Below are 22629 nucleotides of genomic sequence, written 5' to 3' on the forward strand. Positions count from 1 at the left end.
TTGCCGGCTTCTCAGTGATGCTTCCGTCTGTCGTACTTGAGTCCCTTACCCCCTTGCCCAGCTTTATTTTTCTCCAAACTACTTGCCATTATTATATATATATATGTGTGTGTGTGTGTATATATATATATATATATCTTAGTTATATCTTAGTTTTATGCCTCTTCTGTCTCCCCTCCTAGAATACATTTGTTCCAAGAGGTTGGTACTCTCTCCTACTAAAGGCTGTATCCCTAGTGCCTCTAACTGTGCCTGGCACATAGAGGGACTCAACACATATTTGCTGCCCATTAATTTAACCAAAAGTTATTTCGTGATTCTATTTAATATCAGGTATAGTATTGGGCATTAGAGTACTATACAAATGTTAATCTTGTTAAAACATACTTAAATATATCATTTTTAATTTGGGGAGGGGGATGTGAAATAAGATCTTTGTAATCACTAGACTTTTAGGTACCTGTCACTGATTTCACCAAACTTGCCAAAAGTAAATTCTGTTCCAGATATGCAGCCATTTCTTATATGGTCATTGTAGCTGTTCTTTTATTTGTCTGTCTTGTTTTTGTTTTCTAGGAGAGAGGCACAGTTGGATGAAGAAGGGCAGTTTCTTGTCCGAATAATATACGAAGATTCTAAAACGTATGATCTGGTTGCTGCCGCAAGCAAAGTCCTCAGTGAGTTACATGTGACTCTCCTTCTTTGGTTGAAGCCACCGTAGACGTCCAGAGGCACGCGTGGCCCGAGGTCGCGGTGTGAGCTGCGCAGGGCGTGTGCTGCCCAGCCCCGCCCGGGGCACAGGCACGTGTAATGTTAGCCTCAGGCCACACTGAGTCCCACTACTCTTTTCACAGACTCTTTAGAGAAGAGAGGAGCTCTCTGGCCCTCCCCACAAAGAGCCATGTGTTGAGGAAGGAAAAAAAAGTATTGATACTTAATGTAATAAGTTCATAACGCGATAATAATTTAATGTTGCCATGTCAACAGCACAGTAATTACAGAAGTGTAGAATGCAGAAAATATTACCTCCAAATCTCTTTTGTAATCACAGGTTTTATTAGGTATTGGTAAAAGAAACAAGAAACTGAGGTCTGCATTAGACAAAACTCATGCAAGGAAGGCAAAGTCCAAAAGAAAAAAAACTTCATGGGAAAAATGTTGTTCTCAGAGTAGTATCTCACATCTTCATGGTACTTAATTTACAGCTAGGCTACAGGTTGGACAGACTAGATGTATGCTTTTTAGCTTTGTCAAGTATAGCTAGAAGAGCAAGTGCTACCTTTTGCAGGGTACAAGAATTACCAGAAAAAAGCATGGTAAATTGTTAATAATAATAAGAAAAGTATCTTGCCTCATTGGTAATCAAAATTGACACAAATGTGAAATAATTTTTATACAAATTTGGTAAGTAAAAAAAATTAAATATCTAGTGTAGTCAAGGGTAGAGTTAAAGGGGAAATTGTACACATTTAAAATCTGATGGTAAGATAAGAGTTTTTGGAGAATAATTTTGCGTCATCAGTCAAAATCTTTTAAAAAAATGTTCAAATCCTTTAGAAATTTTTTTTAAAGAAATGATTAGATTTATTAACATTAAGATTTATGGGTGTTTTCATTTCAGAGTTACTTACATTATCAAAAATTGGAAAAGCCTACATTTTGAACAAGCGGGCATTGGTGAAATAAATTGTTGCATATCTGTGTTGGTTAAAATAGTGATTAAAATTGATATTAAGAAAAAATTTTAAATTTTAGGAAGTATTAATAATTGAATATTAAGAAAAACGCAGGATCTTAGGGTACATACTCTATGCAACCGAGTTATTAAATATGCATATTTATATAAAGAAAAATAATGGTGCACCACAATATTATCATGTGCATTCTTGATGATTTTCAAGATCCTTCTGTATTTTTTGGAAAAAGTAGGTTATACCTTAAGTATAAGTTTAAAAAAGCTCAAAATTTTGTCATGCAAGCTGAGAAACTGCTTTGCTTTAAGTACCAACTTACCCTGTTAACACGTCAATATGCTGTCTTCTCAGATTTCATTGTATTTTCCTGGCCAGATGTTTTTCCTGTGATCTGTTCACTCTGCACAGAAATTGAGGATATTTAACATTTTTTATTATGCACTTGTCTTCATTCCTCCCACTAACAGTTTTCCATCTCTAATATATTTTCTTTCTGTTGCCTCTCAAATCTATAAACTAGATCTCAATGCTGGAGAAATCCTCCAAATGTTTGGGAAGATGTTTTTCGTCTTTTGTCAAGAATCTGGTTATGACACAATCCTGCGTGTGCTGGGATCTAATGTCAGAGAATTTCTGCAGGTGAGCAGTTTGAGGTCCTGGAGCTAAAAGTTCTGAGTTTTTGATTTTCCAATGTAGTCTCTAGAATCCTTTTGTTCAGCCAGCTGGATGAGTGTCTAGCTGCTGAAATGGAATCATAGTGACATTTTTCCTAATGCACGTAAAATAATAATTATTGGATGGTCTTGAATACATTTTAGCATTTTTCCTTCATATTTTTTCTTTAATTTTTGGTACTGATGCTGAATACTCAAGTTGTAAACTAGTGGTCTCTGAAAGACTCAACATGTTGTGATCTGTGCAGCTGCCTTTTAAAAAATAGTTCTTTGTGCTAGTAGCTGTGGTTTTATGTATATAACATGGGCTTATTTTCTACTTGTAAGTCACTCCGAGTTTGCATAGCGTAATTAAATAGTACATCAGTATCTGTGATGTTCTACCTGAAGCTCGCTGTTTCGGAGAAAGCGCCTGCCACCAAAACAAATTTGAGAATCATTGCTCCCGGTTACATATTAGTTAATCTACTCTGGAGAGGAAAATAGGAAATCTTCCAAAGTCAGTCTCAGGTGAAGTCAAAGATAAATAATGTCGTTAAAGGCCTTTGTCTTCTTGTTAAAATTACCTTATTTTTTTTTTTTTATTATACTAGCAAATGACACATTAGGTGGGAGACTATTTTGGGATTGACTGTCCTATTTTAAGCACAGGCATTTGTGAGACCCTCTCCTTGAAATGTGTTAACATTGAGTGTTATGTGGTTGTTTGTAAAGGATATTTCTAAACTGGCAGCTGAAAGCAGCCAGATCTTGCTGGAAAATGATGTCAGTGCAATACTAGCTGAACCGGAGCCCAGTTTGGGGGGAATGTAAACTACTTGCAATCCAGCTGCATTATTGATTTAACAGCCAAAATAAGAACTGTAGTGTTTAATCAAAATGTTGGTGGTTTACATAGTGACATTTTTCTTATAAACTAAAAACAGCATTAAATCAAGATGGAAACTGGTTTGTGGTCCCTGCCATGGATTTACGAAACTACTGGTGTCCAAAAAAGCTGCCACTTCCAAATGAAGTAGCTGCCAGGAGATATTTAAATTAACCTTTAACAGGTTGTATTTAAATGGATTACTTTACATGGATTAAAGTTTGAGATGTGAAAGTATTTTGGGATTTGGGGGTTTTGAATACATTTCCATGTTTAATACTTCTGTTGACTGCTGTCACCTCAGCTAAGTTTGTGTTGTAGTTCCTCTCCCTTAATTTTAACATTGTCAGGGGCCACATCTGTGTCAACAAACGGTTTACTTTTTTTTTTTACCCTTTACTCATTGTGACCGACTGCTAAGTGTGTAGTGGGACAGCAGAGGATGGGCAGCTCCTGGCGGTTTCTCCTGTTCTAGAGCTGCCCTGCCCGGCAGGGTGGTCTCCACGTGAATGCTCAGCCTGTGAAACGTGCTCTGGGTAAAACACACACCAGGCTTCAAAAAGAATGCAAATAGCTCACACCTATTTTATGTTGATTACATGGTGAAATGATAAAATTTTGGAAATACTGAGTTATATAAAAATGTATCATTAATGTTAATTTCACTTGGCTCTTTTTCCTTTTTTAAACATGGCTACTAGAAAATTTAACATTACATGACGACTAATATTTGTGACTTGCCTTAATGGCTGTTAATGCCTTTTATTTTCCCTGGGCAGCATTATTTTAAATAGTCCTGAGTCTGTTTTCCTCAAAGTCAATAGGCAGTTTTAGTTAATATACCTTTAAATTACACACGATTTTTTTTTTTTTTTTTCTTTTGGTGCAAGTGTGAACAATGAGGAAACTGGAAAGTTAGAATACTGTAAAGTTTTCATCAGTATTGTCTATTTTTGATTGAATTGTTTTTTTCCTGGTTTTGAAATTAAATATCTTAATGGCAAATTGGCTACATTAACATACTGCTTTTCTTAAAAGTAGATATTTGTGTTATGAGTAGGCTAATTACAAACAAATGGACCGTTTTTCTGTAAAAGTGACTATGAAATAAAGCAACTGATTTTCTTAAATTGTTTTAAGATCCTAGCTCGCATTTAAAAATTGACATTTTTCATTACATAAAATAATAAAACATTCTTCATGGTAGACTTTAAAGAGTTAGATAAACTGGGCCTTATTCTAAGGATAGTTAGAAGACTTTCTTTGTCTTTCACCACCTGACTTTAACCAATCACTAAATCCTTAGACTCTATGTCATAAGTACTGAATTTTCAGAATCCTACCACTTTTCTTCATTTCCCTACCCTTCCGTGGGACAGTCTACCATTATATACAGAACGGATCGGTTTCCCCATCTCTCTGCATGACCCCTCCATCTCCTCTCCATTCTATAACTAGTGACTTTTCTGAAATGCAGATAAATCTCCTCCCATCAGTTACTTGCTTAAACCCTTCAGTTATTCCCAATTGCTCATTGGAAATGTAAAAAGCAATTAAAATAATTGAAACTACTCACATCCCCGTCTGTCTCTCCTCTTACTCTCCCCCAGCCCAGCCAAACAGGACTTCTTCCAGAACGGTTTTTTTTTTTTTTTTTTTTTTTTAAAACTTGCTCTCTCCATCCTCTGAGCTTTTGCACCTGCTCTTCCCTTTGTCTGGAACACTGTTCCTGCTCCTTTTCACCTGGACCTCTCCTCTTCATCCTGAAGTAAGAAATTACTTCTTCCAGGAAGGCTCCACTCCTCTCTCCTGGCTCTACCCTATTTGAGTCAGGGAACTGACATTTCTCATGTTTTCACAGTACATCTATTTCCTCACCCATAGGAGGTCTCACACCGTAGATCATTTCCTGTTTGGGGCTGGAATGTAAATGCCATGAGGCCAGAGGTCGTGTGTAGTCTCTTAATGATGGTATCATCACAGACATTATCTGGGAATGAAAGAACCTTTTTTAAAATGAATATTTGATGTTTATACAAAAATAGGAAGCAAATACCCAATAGCTCAAGATTAATTCTTTTATTAAGAATAATAAAAATCCATTTTGAGTGAGGCTATATAACTTTGTTTACAGATTGATTATAGATTGAAATATAGACGAATAGACACACTCTAGACCAATTTCTTCTTCATGTGGGCGTGGCAAATTACTGTTTATTCATTAACATACAGGTGACATTACTTGTATCTATTGAAACTTTTAAAATATTTGTCCTAGTATTTCCATCTGAGGCGCTCAGGCAACAATGAAATAGCTACTGAGATTGTAACGCGGGAGACCACTGGCCACGCGTCCGGCTGGTCTCCTCCATCCACTCCCATCCTTCTGAGGAGGGCTTCCTTGGGGGGTGTCTCTCTCAGCCTCTCAGTGGGATACATTATTAAGAGCGACTCCCTATTAAATATACATATTTTTGCTTTTCTTGAAATAATTTTTAAGTTTTCTGAGTACCAGGCACAGCATATAACAGGCAATCAGTAAAGAGTCCTCAAATGATAGAATTAGTTAATTCTGAGTTCTACGTGTATACTTTTTATTTGGCCCAGGCTGTTTTATCCAGATAATACCTCTGTTCCTTTATACACATTTTATACTCAAGGAGATGCTGTATAGATAGTATCAGTAGTTTAGTTCCAGAAAAATGTTTGTTTCTCTTGTGGATTTTGTCATTTCCTTTGATTAGTGAACTTAAACAATTTAACAATTTACCAACTTGAATAATGGGCAGTTCTCCTTTGAAAGGCTTTGCTGCCAATAGCAAATTCCCGGCTCTGCTTACACACTCTCCCTTGCATTTTCAAAGTCATTTTAAGAATTTTTACATCATGCCTATTTTTAGTCTACCTCAACACTTTCACGAAAAGAGCTACACATCTTAAATGGATAATGTAATAAAATAAAGGTTTTAGAGGAAACTTTTTAGAAACATTATTCTTCCAAAGACATTACACAATTTGGAATTGATTTTTGTTAAATGTCCTGTGAAACCATCAGTTTGTGGACTATTGATAAAAGTAGATAGTCCTTGCAATTAATTATTATCCTTTTGCTGATTTAGTAACCGAAAACATGATTTATTAAAAAGAGTTAAACAAGGGACTTCCCTGGCAGTCCAGTGGTTAAGACTCTGGGCTCCCAATGCCGGGGCTGTGGGTTTGATCCCTGGTCAGGGAACTAAGATCCCACATGTGGTGTGGCCAATAAAATAAAATAAAATAAAATAATAAGTAGAGAAGAAAAAAAGAGATAAACAAGAATAGGAAGACATTTTGATTTAGATATTTGGATTTTACACATTTTACCTGGATTTATTGTCTTAAAGGTAAGACTATATTTCAGCAAGAATTTTTTCTCTATTCTGCCACTTTCTTATTCATAACTTAGGAATAAAGTGTGGTTTCATGCTGCTGCTGTAGTAAATTTCTATCTGAAGCTTCTAGTGTATTGATTAAAAGAATGCAGAGAACAGATAGGATTTGAAAGCTCCATAAAACATACAGCTGGTAAGGAATGTCCAATCTGATGGTATTCCCAGCCTAATCCACGCTCCCCTTTACTTTCTGATGTCCTGTTGCATTACTGCAGATTGTGTTTTCCCCAAATCGCCGCACTAGTATCTCCCATCTCACACGCTCTGCTGCAGTGTGATTGTGCCTCTCCCCCATGAAAGGGTGGCGCCCCCTTCCCGTGGATCTGGGTTGGCTTTAGTGATTCTTTGACCAGTAGAACATGGCAGAAGTAACATTCTGATACTTCCTAGGCTAGTTCATAAGAACTCTCGAAGTTCCCATCTGAGTATCTGGGAGCATTTGCTCTTGGGATGTTCCCTGTAGGAACCCAGCCCGTGAAAAGAGACGCCCGGGCCACAGGAGGGGCCTGTGCAGGCCCTCGGACAGCGCTGCTGGCTGCGTTCTTGGCTGTTACGATGAGTCCGTCCCAGCCTCCGTCTCACTCCAACCCGAGGACTTCCCACCTGAGTCCAGACAGCCCACAACACCATGAGAAATAATACTAGTGTGTTAAGCCAATAAGTTTGGGGTGCTTTGATAACGCAGCGGTGGATAATTGGAACAGCACTCTGTGTGTTGTTTTTCCTTTTATTTTTTGTGTCTGTGTTAGTGTGTGTGTGTACATGTGTACATGTATTTACGGATGGGTGAGTAGAGCTTTGGGTTGTCCATGTTTGAGGAGATAAGATGGTATACGGCCTCTGGGTCTGGAACCCAAGTCAGTCCACAGCAGGGCTACTGATTCATTTTCAGTGGTGTCTTGTTATTTATTATGTTATATATTTTTTTACTTCCCCAGTAATTTTACAGAGGTAAAATGAAACCTAAATGAGCGTGGAAAGCTGACTAGTGAAAAATAAAGGAGCAGTTTGCAATCTTAGAGACCAGTCAGGATTTAAATTAGGAACCTGCTTAAATATGCATAGGCATCTCAGTGGAATAAGCAAACAAATATTCCGTCATCGTTCGCTGGAAACACTGGCTTCTTTCACTACTTTGGGTTTGGTGGCATTTTCACTTACTTTCCCAGTTCGTAGACCTAAGAGTCTTCTGCCAGGGCCTTTGTTCAGCCTGCAACGGCATTTTCTTCAATCCGTGCCGGCTCCAGGGTTTGGCTTCTAAAAGAGCACGCTGTAATTTGGCCAGCCCGCCAGGAGCAGTCTGGGGTTGATGGTGATCTGGAAGTCTTAAATGTTTGTGCAAAGTGTTGTTTCGGGAAATAGGATTTTTCCTGAACAGCTGTGAAATTCTCATATTTCCCTAAATTATTTATAACGTTTCGTAGAAAAAAATGCACCATTCATTTTATTTTTAACTTTTGAATTTCAAAAAGAGCTTTTCTCAAAATCCCAAACACCAATTTCTATAACCTGTGCCTCCCTGAAAAAAAAAGGCACAATGTAAGAGCCATGAGTTGAGTTGATTCGCTGTCTTGCCGAGGGCTGTAGCCAGGGACGTGGCCTCTCGGGCGCCTCTGAGAAACCGTGGCGCAGGCGAAAGGGGCAGGTCGGTGTGTGTGTGGTGTTGGTGAAGGGTACGTGCAGTCAGGCGCACGTCTCGGTGCCAGGCGTCTGCTGGCCACCAGGAGCAGGGATCTTAGTTAATGGCTTTAGTGCTTTTCTGAGTGGGGGAAGATGCAAGAATCCAGGTTCATCAGAACTTCCTAACTACCTGAGGGCCTGTTCTAACATTTTTTTTCACCCCTGAATTCTTTCCTGGGTGTATTGAAGGTCAGCAACTGCAGGGGCTCAATGACTAAATTCTTGTAGAACCGGGTGAGGAGTGACATCCCTTAGTTGGCATTTGCAGTTTTAAAGTTGACACGCTAGAACTCTTGAAGGAAGATAGTATTTTAGAATTTTAAGAACTTTTCCTTTGAATAACTCGTATATATTTTCACAGTTTTACAAAATATTGATTGTCAGAAGTTGTATATGAACGAGATTTTTTAAACGTGAATTTAAAGGCAGTATAATAAGTGAAATAGCTTACACAGGTAATTCTATGACTCTTTGCCTTTTTTTTTTTAGTTAAATTTTCTCTTGAGAGGATGGTAATGATAACTATAAGTAGTTTTAAAAATATCACCATTTAAATATTTTTAGTGACTCTGGTACAATTTCTTTTTAAATAAGGCCTTGCATTATTCCTTTTAAAAAAGATTCCCTGTAGCTTTTCGGTTGGAAGGCTATTTCTCAAGGAGCAGCTTTAAGTAGAAAAGGCACAAAAGTATCGTTAAACATTGACCCTTACTTGCTATGAACTCATGCTACTCACGCCCGGACTTGGTGCTTCCCATTATGTAGGGGTGACTTCTCCACTTTATCTGCGTCTTGCTTGTTTCAGTTTTTCACATTCAAATTCTAACATAACATCTTTCTTCTAAAACTTAAAATGCTTTTCAAATTGCATGACTCACAAGTAAATATTGATGTTGGTCTTGCTTTTCAGAAGTGTGACAAATAAAGAGAAAGGAAATGTTGTCCCTCATCGTCTTTCCTTAAAAAAAGGGAGGTTTGCAATGACTGATGTTTAAGATTGTTTCCAGCTCTAGACTTCAGTAATGCTCTCAAGTAACACAGACAGCTCTCTCCCCATCCGCTAGAATAAGGATTCTTTTTTTTCTTTTAATTAGTTAATTTTTTTTGGCCGTGCTGCTCTGGCTCTGTGTTTGCGGGGTCTCAGCTCCCCGACCACGGATTGAACCCAGGCCACGGCAGTGAAAGCCCGGAATCCTAACCACCAGGCCGCCAGGGACCTCCCTAGAATAAGGATTCTTGAACACTGAAAAATCTCTCTCTCTCTCTCTCAACACTTTCAAGGCAAGGTCTTACTATACCCATTTATGTGCATCATTTAGGAATTTTTAATTAGATGCCCTGGAAACAGGGGAATGAGGTAGTTAATTCCCGGAAACTTTGCCTCTGTAAGTATGTATAAGCTTATTTGTGCCATGCATATTACAAAGAGAAATTTTGCATTTATTTTGAAGCATTCCAAGATCTTTAAAAATATGGAACTTCAAAGTAATATTTCTCAAAGGATTAATAAATTCTCTTTTGGTCCTAAATCTGTGGGGTGTACTAAATCCCAGGACGCCAGCACTAGTTTTTTCTTCTGTAAATGATAAAGGCTGGAGGACTTAACAAGTAGCAGAATTCCTGAGAAACAGTACATTGATCTTGCTTGTAGAAAAAGCAGTAAAATGATATCAGAACATTCAGAGAAATGAAATGAAAACCTCAGACCAACCTTTTGGCATCTTGAGGCAAAATAGATGAATGAACCTGCTCTCTGTTCCTTTCCTGTTTCCTAGTGTCATAAAGCTAAGGAGAATGACGTGAAAGCGTGTTTGAGGTTTGCTTTACTGTTTCCTGGGCATCTACTTGTGCTGAAATATATGCATTTACATTTTTTTCTTTCTCTTATTTGTGTACTTCTTTGTAACTAACCATTCAGCTCTTTTCTTTGTATAGCCACCTCCACGGGTATATTTAGAAATAAAACAATACCAGTTTTAATTGAAACTCTTGTTTTCCAAAATATATTGCTACAACCATGTGGACCAATAATTAGCTTTGTATAGATGGTGTTATAAAATGTAGACAGACAAGGTTTTTCTCTTGGCTATTTTGAGTATCTTTTTTGTGGCCTTTGAGGTTCCTGCAAACAATTATAGTCTGTGAAGAAAGTACATTTTTAGCAGTACAGATGTACTCAGTTGAAAATAATTTAATATAGAATCATGAATTCCATTTCTCATAATAGACAGGCAATGGTAATCACTTCAAGTTTGAGAGAGAGTAAGACCCAGTAAGGGAAGCTGTAACTAAAGAAATCCCAGGAGTACTTTTTATGGTTAGATACTACCTAAAGAAAATCAATATTACATTAAGTGGTGTTAAATCTTTTATGCTCCAGGAAAGCACTTTAGTGTTGTCTAATTAATAGCCAACTTGACAAAACAGTCAGTCTCTGGAGAGTTGGTTACCACAAAGACTTAAAAGATTGATGTGACCTCATGTATCTTGGTTTCCCACTTGCTTTGAATTGATAAATTTAAGCAACATTTTATTATTAATACTTTAGTATTAATAATACCTTTAAGGCAAATATTAAATTAAAATGGCTTTATTTAATTAAATTATTTAAATTAAAATGTCCCCACATTTAGGGAGCAGTGCCTATCCCTGTGTGACTCCTGGCCCATCTCTTGCTTTCTTTAGCATCAATGATGCAGAGAAAGTGAATGGTACCATCGGTACTGCTTCCTGCCATCTGCTTACCTGCGTATAGAAATGTGCTCATATAATACGACACAAGATGAAAACAAGACGAGTGTGAAAGTAATCTAGGCATATTGACTTAAGATGTACTGTATGCGAACATTTTATAGAAGAGAAATTGAAAAAAAAATAAACTACATATTTCAAGTTACTGTTGGACTCATTTTAAAATTTTTTCATGAGAGTGAGCCGCAACACAGTACCCGGGCCTGACTACATTAGGAAATTATTTTAGGAACAAGAGCAGCAATTTAACTTAGCAGCAACAGGCTGAATTTTGACTGTGCGGGAAATACACATAAAACTCTCTCGATGGTCTTTTTTCTCACCAGATTTTCTGTGACAGCATTTTTGCAGCACCAGCGGACGTGTAAGGGATCTGGCAGGGTTACGAGGAGTAGCCTTCATGTCTCCCTTCCCAGGAAGGGATTCCCGCGGGAAGGCCTCGTCATAGCAAAACCCTCCGTGCGACTTAGCAAGTGAAGCAGTCTGCGGCCTTCAGCTGCTGGAGGTTTCTGTGAACTGTCCGTCCTTGGCATCTGCCGTGTTGGGTTCCTTCTACCTGGCAACGGCAGCCTGTGGAGCCATCAGGACCACTTGGTATTTGAGTCAAGAACTGGCCTGACTTGATTGTAACAGGTGGAACTGGGGGGCAGAAAACCAAATTTTAGCCCTAGGCCTGAAGGCCTTTCAAAAAGAAGCCAGATTCGCCAGTTGAGGGGGCTTGAGCCGTCTGTCCCAGTCAGAACGTCAGCCCAGTTGAGGGGGCTTGAGCCATCTGTCCCAGTCAGAACGTCAGCCCAGTTGAGGGGGCTTGAGCCATCTGCCCCAGTCAGAACGTCAGCCCAGTTGAGGGGGCTTGAGCCGTCTGTCCCAGTCAGAACGTCAGCCCAGTTGAGGGGGCTTGAGCCATCTGTCCCAGTCAGAACGTCAGCCCAGTTGAGGGGGCTTGAGCCGTCTACCCCAGTCAGAACATCAGCCCAGTTGAGGGGGCTTGAGCCGTCTACCCCAATCAGAACGTCAGCCCAGTTGAGGGGGCTTGAGCCGTCTGTCCCAGTCAGAACGTCAGCCCAGTTGAGGGGGCTTGAGCCATCTGCCCCAGTCAGAACGTCAGCCCAGTTGAGGGGGCTTGAGCCATCTGCCCCAGTCAGAACGTCAGCCCAGTTGAGGGGGCTTGAGCCATCTGCCCCAGTCAGAACGTCAGCCCAGTTGAGGGGGCTTGAGCCATCTGTCCCAGTCAGAACGTCGGCTCTCCCCTTCACTCCGCGCCTTCGGACCCCGTCCTGTAGTCTGACCCTGACCCTCCTAGGCACCCGGAGCCACTCTGCACGTCGGTTTGTGATCTAAGCCATGCACTGCCTAGGGTCAGGGCCCGAGCGGTGCAGACCTGGGCCGGCCCCGCGCGCTGCCCCCGGCTGCACCGCACAGCCTGCGTGACACGCGGTGCACGGGTGAGCGTGTGGCGACACAGGGCCGCACGGGCCCTGACGGGCCGCCTCATACCACGCTCGCGCCATGTCCTTCCTGACGTCTTACTGGATCCTTGTTTCTCTAAACCGGCCTCTTTGACACATCTGGAACGAGAACCGTCCTTCCGTTTTGGCCCCTTCCCACACCTCCTTTTCAGACGTGCTCCTTGAGGCCCAGGGCATCCTGAGACCGTTTTGCGTTTCCCATTCTCTTTAGCAATAATCACCAGTTATTGACAGGTTCCTATTTGGTGAATTAGCTGTTTTATTGCTACCATGACAAATGCCCACAACCATAAGTGCTTAAAACAACACACATTATTATCCTGCAGTTGCGTAGGTTGGGAGGCCATAGGGGTCTCCCTGGACCATTGTCGGGGGGCCAGCAGGGCTGCGGACGGGGATGGGGGATGGGGAAGGTGGGGAAGGTTTCCTCGCTAGTTCAGGTGTAGGCAGAATTCAGCCCCCGTGGCCAGACGTAGGGCTGTGGACCAGTTTCCTTACCGGCCGTCAGGGGGGCTCGTAAGGCCGCAGGCTCTCCCCAGGCCCTGCGTGCGGTGTCCTGTTCCTCAGACCCTGTTTCCTCCTCAGTTCCCACATCCCTCCCTGCAACCAGGAAAGGTTCTTGGCACCTAAGGGCTCAGTCGCTCATGGGATTAGGCTGGGTCCCAACCATAATCTTCCCAAGCAAGGTCCATAACCTTAATCCCATTTGCAAAATCTCTCTTGTCATGTGAGGTAACATGTTCAAAGGGACTAGGTCTGGAATCTTGGGGACACCATTATTTTGCCTACTACATCTGGGGTGGGCTCATGCTTTATATATACCTCATTTTAGTTATTTCCATTTTATCAGAAGAAATCAAGCCTTGGAAAGGTTGGGTAGGTTGGCTACATTATCATGAAATGACAGTGTCATGATTTAAATCCAAGTCTGCTTGATTATTTTTATTATTATTATTTACTTATTTTTTAAATAGTTGAATTTTTTTTTCATTTTTCTTTTTTTTTTTGGCCACACCATTCAGCTTGCGGGATCTTAGTTCCCCAACCAGCGATCTAACCTGGGCCTTCGGCAGTGAAAGCATGGAGTCCTAACCACTGGACCACCAGCGAATTCCCAAAGTCAGCTTGATTTTTTTTTTTAATAATAAGTGATTAATTTTATATTTGGTGTTTTAAAAAACATCTTTATTGGAGTATAATTGCTTTACAATGGTGTGTTAGTTTCTGCTGTATAACAAAGTGAATCAGCTATACGTATACGTATGTCCCCATATCCCCTCCCTCTTGCGTCTCCCTCCCACCCTCCCTATCCCACCCCTCTAGGTGGTCACAAAGCACCGAGCTGATCTCCCTGTGCTATGCGGCTGCTTCCCACTAGCTATCTGTTTTACATTTGGTAGTGTACATATGTCAGTGCTACTCTCTTACTTGGTCCCAGCTTCCCCATACCCGCCGTGTCTTCAAGTCCGTTCTCTACGTCTCCGTCTTTATTCCTTCTAAAGCCACCTTGCTCTTAATTCTTGTACCAGGCTATGCTATGTGTGTGTGCTACTATATTTGTGCAACACACACACACACACACACACAACACGCATTATGAGTTAAGTGTTGGGAAACCGTGTTGCACCAAGTCAGTAGTATAGTTTGCACCATTTCTTCTGGTGAGCTTTAAACCTTTTATTTTTATTTTAATATTAGAGAGTAATACAAGAAAGTGGGAAATTTGGTACGTTCTAAATTAATCACAAGGCTATCAGAACAGAAAATATTTATTTGCAAATTTATTAGTTTTCCAAGGCTTCAGTTTCTAAAGGTTCAATTTCACAGGTTAGCTATGAGTCTGTACCTTGCTTGGAGACTATAAATGAACATGAAATTATACTGATTTAATTTCCAAAATGATTTTAATTACTAAAATATTATTTCACAAAGAGTATGCTTATATTTTCATATGCTTGTAACTCTGATGTCGTTTTTGAATTAATAGTCAAGTTTTAGGATTGTAGTGGAAACAAAGTGTAATATGTGATCACTTCGGGCGTTCCATGCTGGTTATCATAACATAAGTATACAGCTGCCCCAAACTCTTATAAATATGCATACCTTTGTCTTAGCTCATAACTGTGTTTCTTTTTTCTGCTTCAGGCTTCCGTTTTACACCCCCTTGTTTGTTTACCTTCCTTAAAATGTTTCCACTGTTAACAGTCACAGATGTTTTTCTTTTTTTAAAATTATGGTAATATAGTTGATTTACAATGCTGTGTTAATTTCTGCTGAACAGCAAAGTGATTCAGTTATCCATATATATACACATTCTTTTTCATATTCTTTTTTTTAATGCAAAGGTTTATTATTTATTTAGTTATTTTTTAAAATTTTATTTATTTTTGGCTGTGTTGGGTCTTAGTTGCTGTGCGCGGGCTTTTCTCTAGTTGCGGCGAGCTGGGGCTACTCTTTGTTGCAGTGTGCGGGCTTCTCATTGCGGTGGCTTCTCTTGTTGTGCTTGTTGCAGAGCACGGGCTCTAGGCGCGAGGGCTTCAGTAGTTGTGGCTCGCGGGCTCTAGAGCGCAGGCTCAGTAGTTGTGGCGCATGGCATGTGGGATCTTCCCGGACCAGGGCTCCAACCCGTGTCCCCTGCAGTGGCAGGCGGATTCTTAACCACTGCGCCACCAGGGAACTCCTCATGTTCTTTTCCACTATGGCTTATCACAGGGTATTGAATACAGTTCCCTGTGCTGCATGGTAGGACCTTGTGGTTTATCTGTCCTATACGCAGTGGTTTGCAGCTGCTGACCCCAAACTCCCGGTGCATCCCCCCCGCCCCGCCTTGGCAGCCACAAGTCTGTTCTTTATGTCTGTAAGCCTGTTTCTCTTCCGTAGATGTGTTCTTTTGTGTCATATTTTAAATTCCACGTGTAAGTGATGTCATATGTTATTTGTCTTTGACGTACTTCACTTTGTGTGATCATCTCTGGGTCCATCCATGTTACTGCACATGGCATTATTTCATGCTTTTTTATGTCAGAGTAGTATTCCATTTTATATATATGTGTGTGTGTGTGTGTGTGTGTGTGTGTGTGTGTACACCACATCTTCTTTATCCATTCACACAGATGTTCTTCTTAATTTCATCGCCTTAGTTCCCGGTTCCCCGTGGTTCCTGCCTTGCCGATGTGCGGGTGCCGCAGGGGAGGATGTGCCCTGTGCACGCTGGCGTGGCCAGTGGCCCCGAGCTCGGACCCGAGCCTGCTTCCTCAGCCTCCTGTCCGAGGGCTGCTGCCACGTGGGAGCAGGACTTGCTCATCCCTCTGTCCTCTTCCTGCAGAACCTCGATGCTCTGCACGACCACCTTGCGACCATCTACCCGGGAATGCGGGCGCCTTCCTTCAGGTGCACCGATGCCGAGAAGGGCAAAGGACTCATCCTGCACTACTACTCGGAGAGGGAAGGCCTGCAGGACATTGTCATCGGGATCATAAAAACGGTAGCCCAGCAGATACACGACACTGAGATAGACATGAAGGTAATGGTCAGTAACCGGGGCTCTTCTGGGCACAGATGGCATGCGGGGTGTTAGAAAGGTGCTCTGAACGTGCCCCTGGTCAGCGCTGCTGGTGGCGCTCGGCAGAGGCAGATACCAGCCGAAACAGTGGCAACACGGGCAGTCTTCTATATTTGGCTTGGAATGCATATACAGGGTAGTTTTTCCTCGTGGGAGCAGATTTTTCTTTCTAATTATATATATTGCTCAAGGCAACGGGAAATTTAATTTGCATTTCCTGTGAGCTCCCACTAGCTGGGAAGCAGGAGGATCTGTGTCTGGCTGAGCTGTGGCCTTGAGGATACAAAAAACCCTGTCACGTGGACACATTCTAAAATAATACGGAATGAAGTATTATTTTACTGGGGGTTTTTTTGTGTGTGTGGATTTTTTGGTCTGTCCCTGAAATGTGGTTTGAATATTTCATTTTTGTAGGCTAAAACTTTTGCTTTTTTTTTTTTTTTTTTTTAATTAGATCAACTGGTAAAAGAAGCCGGTCTCAGACTTTAAAAAATGTGTTGCTATTGATAATTCACACTGTCAGTTTTGAGTGATAAATTCAAGGTATTGGTACAATAGCTGTGCAATAAAGGGAACCATCATTTTTCCTTATTTCTGATCCAGAGGGTCACTCCCAGGGAGCTGTGTTTTCTGTGTTCAGCGTATTCAGCCCCCAGAGACAGTTTTCAGTGGCCCTAGGTTTGAGAAACGTGGGCAGAGGGTACCCTATTTCAGTTTTCTTTCTTTACGGAAAATCTAATAGGCAGTGCTTTCTTAGATCTATAGTTACATTCTAACATGTGTGGGAAGCCCAAACCTTAAGTACAGTATTACACAAATAGAAATTGTAACATTTAAATTGATTAATTTAGAAAAGTATGCCGTATATTTAATCTAGTAATGTCACATTAGATTTCACGGGTGTTTTTTCTTTGAGTTGGTGTCATTTTTTACATGATCTCCAGGTGCATCCTTAGTGTTTCTACAACTAGAAAGTGGGAGTATGGGTAACGTAACATTATCAAATCCAGAGACATTTAAAAATTAAACACTTGGGTCAAGGATTGAAATTCACCCGTGATTAGGAATCTCACTGGAATTCAGTTAAAATTGTATATGCCTTTCATTTCCAACTTTGGATCCTGACACCAAACTAACACTTCACTTATAGTACATGAGCCTGTATCAAGGGGGTTGTAAACACTGGGTCTGCTCTTGGTTTGTTCGTTACGTAGCCAAGCTGAGCAAGAAGTAAGGGCATAGAAACTTTAGGAAAGCAACATAAACTGGGGCACCCTTGGAAACTGCTGTTGCCATGGTTATTAGAGCCTTTGGTATGGGAGGTTGACAGCAGTAGCACTCTGTATAATTATGGGGTTCACTTTATACATCCCACTTATACAATGTGGGTTGTCTTGTGACCTTCATTTATTCAAGTACTCCAGACAATATAGATGTCTGAAATATTTGCATTTGGTAATTATATTTGGTATATTTAATGTTTTTCAAAGGCACTGTTTTAATTTCCTGAGGTATTCTTATGTTGAATCCCTAAGTTTAATAGGTCCAGAGCTACCAGACAACTTAACTACTTCAGGAATATTAGACCATGTCATGAAGGTGATATACGAAGGAGAGGGTAAAAATATGATCAGAAAAGCTGTTCATTTCGCTGATTTAACCAAAGCAAAAGGGTATAATTGAGAAATTCATTAGTAAATTTAGGTTCCATATAATTCAGTTCTTCTAGCTGAAATGGAAACACAGCAAAACATCAAAATTTTAAGATTGTTTTGTTTTGTTTATGAGACTTTAGGGAAATCACTCTTCATGGGGCAGAATTTTCCAATCATAAATAAGAATACTAATCTTTCAGCAGTGTAGTAGATTAGTGTGACAGTTTTAGTAGTAATATCCTGATTTCACCATGAAACTACATTTGGGAAAACATATACAATAGCGTCCATATTAATTGAGATTTGTTCTTAAGCGTCAGAGTTTGCTGCAGTGAACTAAGGAAAAAAGTGAAAAAGAGCAATGTTTTGCCTTCATTTAGCTGCAACTGAAGAAATACTCATTCAACTGTTTCCCATTTTGATCTGGCTGCAATTTGAGATACGGTTTTTTCCCTTTATAAGAGGATATGTTGGTTGCAGTTTCTTAAACTCTAAAGGAAAAATCTTTTTTAAAGCTTAATCATTTATTTGCCTGTGAATAACATTTAGAAATGTAGTTATTCTTTAAATTAGAGAGCTTCGCTCATGATCATGATTACTCCCATAGAATCAAGTCCTAGATTTGGAATTAAATCAAAAAAGGTAATTTGGGGAGGGGGGATTTTTATGCTTTTTGTCGATCTATTCTTCAGAAAGGTTAGTCAAAATACCCCCATTAGTGGCATGTGAAATGACTCTTCTTCTGTATCCTACCTCATTTGGTACTGTAATTTTATATACCTGCCAATTGATGGATAAAAAAATGACGTGGCATATATTTTTAAATATGTATTTCTGTCATTTCATTTCCCTGTTTGTGCATGTCATTTTTGATCATATTGAACATACCACTCTGTATGATGTGTAGGGCGTCTACTGTACGTGTGCCTGGCTGAGGGGTGCTGAGCCCACCAGGGCAAGGGGGTGCTTTCCCCCAACTTCTACCAAAGAGGCTGCATGGACCACCAGGGGACTCGTTCCAGATTTGCTATCTTTCTGTGAATTTACTTATTCAGTCTTCAAATTTCATAGATCAATGTCCAGAAATAGTTTTCTATATTAGGCGTGTATAGTGTTTGCATATATTAAATTTTTAAAATTAACCTGCTAAATGCAGTTCTCATCACCAGTTTCTTAGGTATTTAGGTTTTGTAACTAAATGCAGACAATGAACACCATTTCCCCTTTTGGCATCCAGGTTATTCAGCAAAGAAACGAAGAATGTGATCATACTCAATTTTTGATTGAAGAAAAAGAGTCAAAGGAAGAGGATTTTTATGAAGATCTTGACAGATTTGAAGAAAATGGTACCCAGGAATCACGCATCAGCCCGTATACCTTCTGCAAAGCTTTTCCCTTTCACATCATATTCAACCGGGATCTCGTGGTCACTCAGTGTGGCAATGCCATCTACAGAGTCCTTCCCCAGGTAAAAGTACATCACACTCTCTTGGGGCCTGAGACAAAAGGCCACAAAGACACTGTTGTTACAGGTGACCATTCATACCTTTAACCCGTTGCTTATGTATCAGGTAACGTGGAACACACTGTACATCACAGAAGTTCTGTAGCTGTAAACTAAGTACGTTTGAGCATACTGCAGCTTTGCCTAGGACAGCTACTTATTTTTTTCTGTTTTAATCACAAGGGCAGTGGGAGAATTCTGTGGGAATAGTGTACTTGTTTTAATGAGGAAGTGAGTAACTTTCCAGTAACAATCAGTTTTCACTTAATTTATTCAACATGGAGCAAATAGTCACTGAATATCTGCTGTCTGAAAATAACTTTCAAAATCAAGCAGTGACATTTGCAGGGAAAAGAAAGGAATTTAAAATACACCAAAGAGGAAAGCGATAGAGGTTACCGTGGGGTTTAGTAGAAAAAGCATCAAAGGACAGCAGTTGGGTGATGCCAGGAATGTACGTTTGACTTGCATTATTATTATTGTTATTATATTATCTTCTTCTTATTCAGACCCATTGTCAAGTCCTCTCTTCCTACTTTTTCTTTTCTCTCCTTTTCTGACTTTTGGAATTGCACATGACATGTGTCTAGAGATACTTTTTGCTTGTAATTAAGGACACTTAATTCGGGATGAACTCACACGGGATCTGGCGTGAACCCGTAAGTCTGGCAGCAGAACGATGTGCGGACTGGGCGGTTACGCTGTCTCTGCCTCTCCGCCATCGATGACCTTGACTGTGTCGCGTCCCTCTTGGCCTGCTTTCCCCTTGTTATGCTGTGAGGCTGGAGGGTGGACGAAGATCACCTAGTGTAAGCAGTCACTCACTTCCCTTTTACTATTAATTAGCCGTCTCCTGATAAACTGTGAGTGGCGTGGGTGGTTTTGCGATTTAAATTTCATTTTAGGCCATGGACATCTAACACCTCATGCTACAACTTAAAAGCTAAGTTCCATTCTTTTTTCTTCCAAAATTCTTCTCTTGTTTAGATTAGCTTATATTTGAATATGAGTCCCCCGATTCCATGTTAGGTTTCACGTTCAGGCGACTGCTGGATGTTCATTTAGTTGCCGAGCTGCTTAGATGATGACGTGAGTCCACAGTTGAGGTCACTTTCCTACAAAATGATTATGCTTTTCTATGTTTAAGTGCTGTTGAGCTGGTCTAATCTAATAACTACTCTCAAATCATAAGAATTATTGACTAAGTATCCTTTTCTTTTCATCTGCATTTTAGCTCCAGCCTGGGACCTGCAACCTCCTGTCTGTCTTCTCCCTGGTCCGTCCTCATATTGACATCAGTTTCCATGGGATCCTCTCCCACATCAATACGGTCTTCGTATTGAGAAGCAAGGTAATTGAGATATTATTTCAGTAAATGTGAGGAAGTAAGGTCTGTTACAGATTAGAAGTGTTCCACAGGGATAATTAGCTGCAAAAACATTCTGTGAGATGCAGAAGGTGTAGAGAGAGCAAAACCAGAGCCCGAAGGGGGTCCTATTTCAAAGGCAACGGTGCTGATTTGGGGGTTGCCTGTAGGGCAGTGGGACCCTCTCCTCTGGTTAGAATAAACGAGCGAGAGTTTGGAGAAGGCCTTGCCCAGGCTGCGCGGGTGCACAGAATGAGACCAACAGCTTTTACTCAATATACAGCTACAGACTCCTATTTTAGAAATCTGGGGAACTAATAAAGATGTTTTAAACTTTACCCAAAGCCGCTGGTTTGTTGTTCCCTAAATTGTCTGTTATTCTTCAGGCCATTTTTGTGGGGAAATACAAATGATAACATTTTCATTCAGTTGATAGTTTAGGTGGTACCCAGATCTCGTAGTTTCTGTTCTTGGGGCTGATGTAGGCAAAGTGTTCCAGAGGACAAAGCTCATCCTCCTTTCCGCCCTCCACCTACAGAGGTCTTCCCCACACCTGCTTCCTGTATTTGGAACCAGCTGCTTCCAGCTCTGTGCATGTAGAGGTGGGCATGGGGACACTGGGTCTGGTCTTTGCTAGAGCCTGGGATTACGTGCTGTGGCCATGGTGGAAAATCAGAAATAAGACTCACTGAAGCTTTCCATAAAGATGTGAAAGTAGCACAGCTGCTGTCTTTCTGGGTTCAAAGGAAACGGTCAGTTGGCTTTTCTGCAGTGATGTAAGGCTGTCTGCTTGTTACCTGGCAGACTCTGGTGAAACGCCTCTCCTGCTCTACCTGGGCCGACGTTCTCCCTTACGGTTTGGTGGGAATGAGGTCTCTGTGTCCTTCTCGGCTGAGTCGTTAGGTAGAGACAAAGGCATGAGTGGACGGTTGTGTCTTGCCTTTTCCAGGAAGGGTTGTTGGATGTAGAGAAATCAGAGTGTGAGGATGAACTGACGGGCACTGAGATCAGCTGCTTACGGCTCAAGGGCCAGATGATCTACTTATCTGAAGCAGACAGCATACTTTTCCTGTGCTCACCAAGGTAATCACTGCGAGGTGAATTACAATAGATAGAAGTACCCATCTTGTGCTAATGAAGGAGTTCAATATCTTTTATTCAATTGTTTCTACAAAGTATGCTTAGACTTCCAAACTCTTTTTATATGCCTCTCTATAACAAGGATAACTTCATTGAACATTTGCAATAAACTCAGAAGAAGTCATGTCTTCTGTTTTATTTGCCATATCTTAGTCAGTTTGCTGAGTGTTTATGCCATTAGATCAGGGGATACCTAATCTGAAGGTAGGTAACTCTGTAGCTTTGTACCGTCTAAAGATGCATCATGTCCATAAGCAAACCTATAAGCATGTAATGCGATGGAAATACATGGTTATATTTGGCACCAAGAAATTACTTTTCTAATTTCTGGATGTAAGCTATTTTATATTAAAACTATTTCGCTACTTTAACTGAGATACACTATTCAAAATATAGTTTTGTTTTTTTGTTTTTTGTTTTTAACTTTTGGGTTTTATTTATTTATTTATTTTTATGGCTGTGTTGGGTCTTTGTTTCTGTGCGAGGGCTTTCTCTAGTTGCGGCGAGCGGGGGCCACCCTTCATCGCGGTGCGCGGGCCTCTCACTATCGCGGCCTCTCTTGTCGCGGAGCACAGGCTCCAGACGCGCAGGCTCGGTAATTGTGGCTCACGGGCCCAGTTGCTCCGCGGCATGTGGGATCTTCCCAGACCAGGGCTCGAACCCGTATTCTCTGCATTGGCAGGCAGATTCTCAACCACTGCGCCACCAGGGAAGCCCTCAAAATATAGTTTTAAGTTGACACTTATGTAAATAATGTTATTTATAATAAACATTGGGACTTCCCTGGTGGCGCAGTGGATAAGAATCCGCCTGCCAATGCAGGGGACACGGGTTT

At 40.8% G+C, this 22629-nt stretch overlaps 1 protein-coding gene across 2 annotated transcripts in view; it reads left to right on the forward strand.

Annotated features, from left to right (window-relative positions):
* The window catches only part of GUCY1B1 (guanylate cyclase 1 soluble subunit beta 1), a 51032-nt gene that overhangs the window by 15631 nt on the left and 12772 nt on the right, over positions 1-22629 (forward strand). For both annotated transcript variants that reach the window (XM_036852943.1, XM_036852945.1), the window contains 6 exons: positions 577-677; positions 2215-2333; positions 15893-16090; positions 19022-19252; positions 20523-20639; positions 21604-21737. In XM_036852943.1, the coding sequence (XP_036708838.1) occupies positions 577-677; positions 2215-2333; positions 15893-16090; positions 19022-19252; positions 20523-20639; positions 21604-21737 (900 nt within the window). The remainder of the gene's footprint in view (positions 1-576; positions 678-2214; positions 2334-15892; positions 16091-19021; positions 19253-20522; positions 20640-21603; positions 21738-22629) is intronic.

This window comes from Balaenoptera musculus, chromosome 5 (genome assembly GCF_009873245.2).
Source record: "Balaenoptera musculus isolate JJ_BM4_2016_0621 chromosome 5, mBalMus1.pri.v3, whole genome shotgun sequence".
NCBI classification, from domain to species: domain Eukaryota; kingdom Metazoa; phylum Chordata; class Mammalia; order Artiodactyla; family Balaenopteridae; genus Balaenoptera; species Balaenoptera musculus.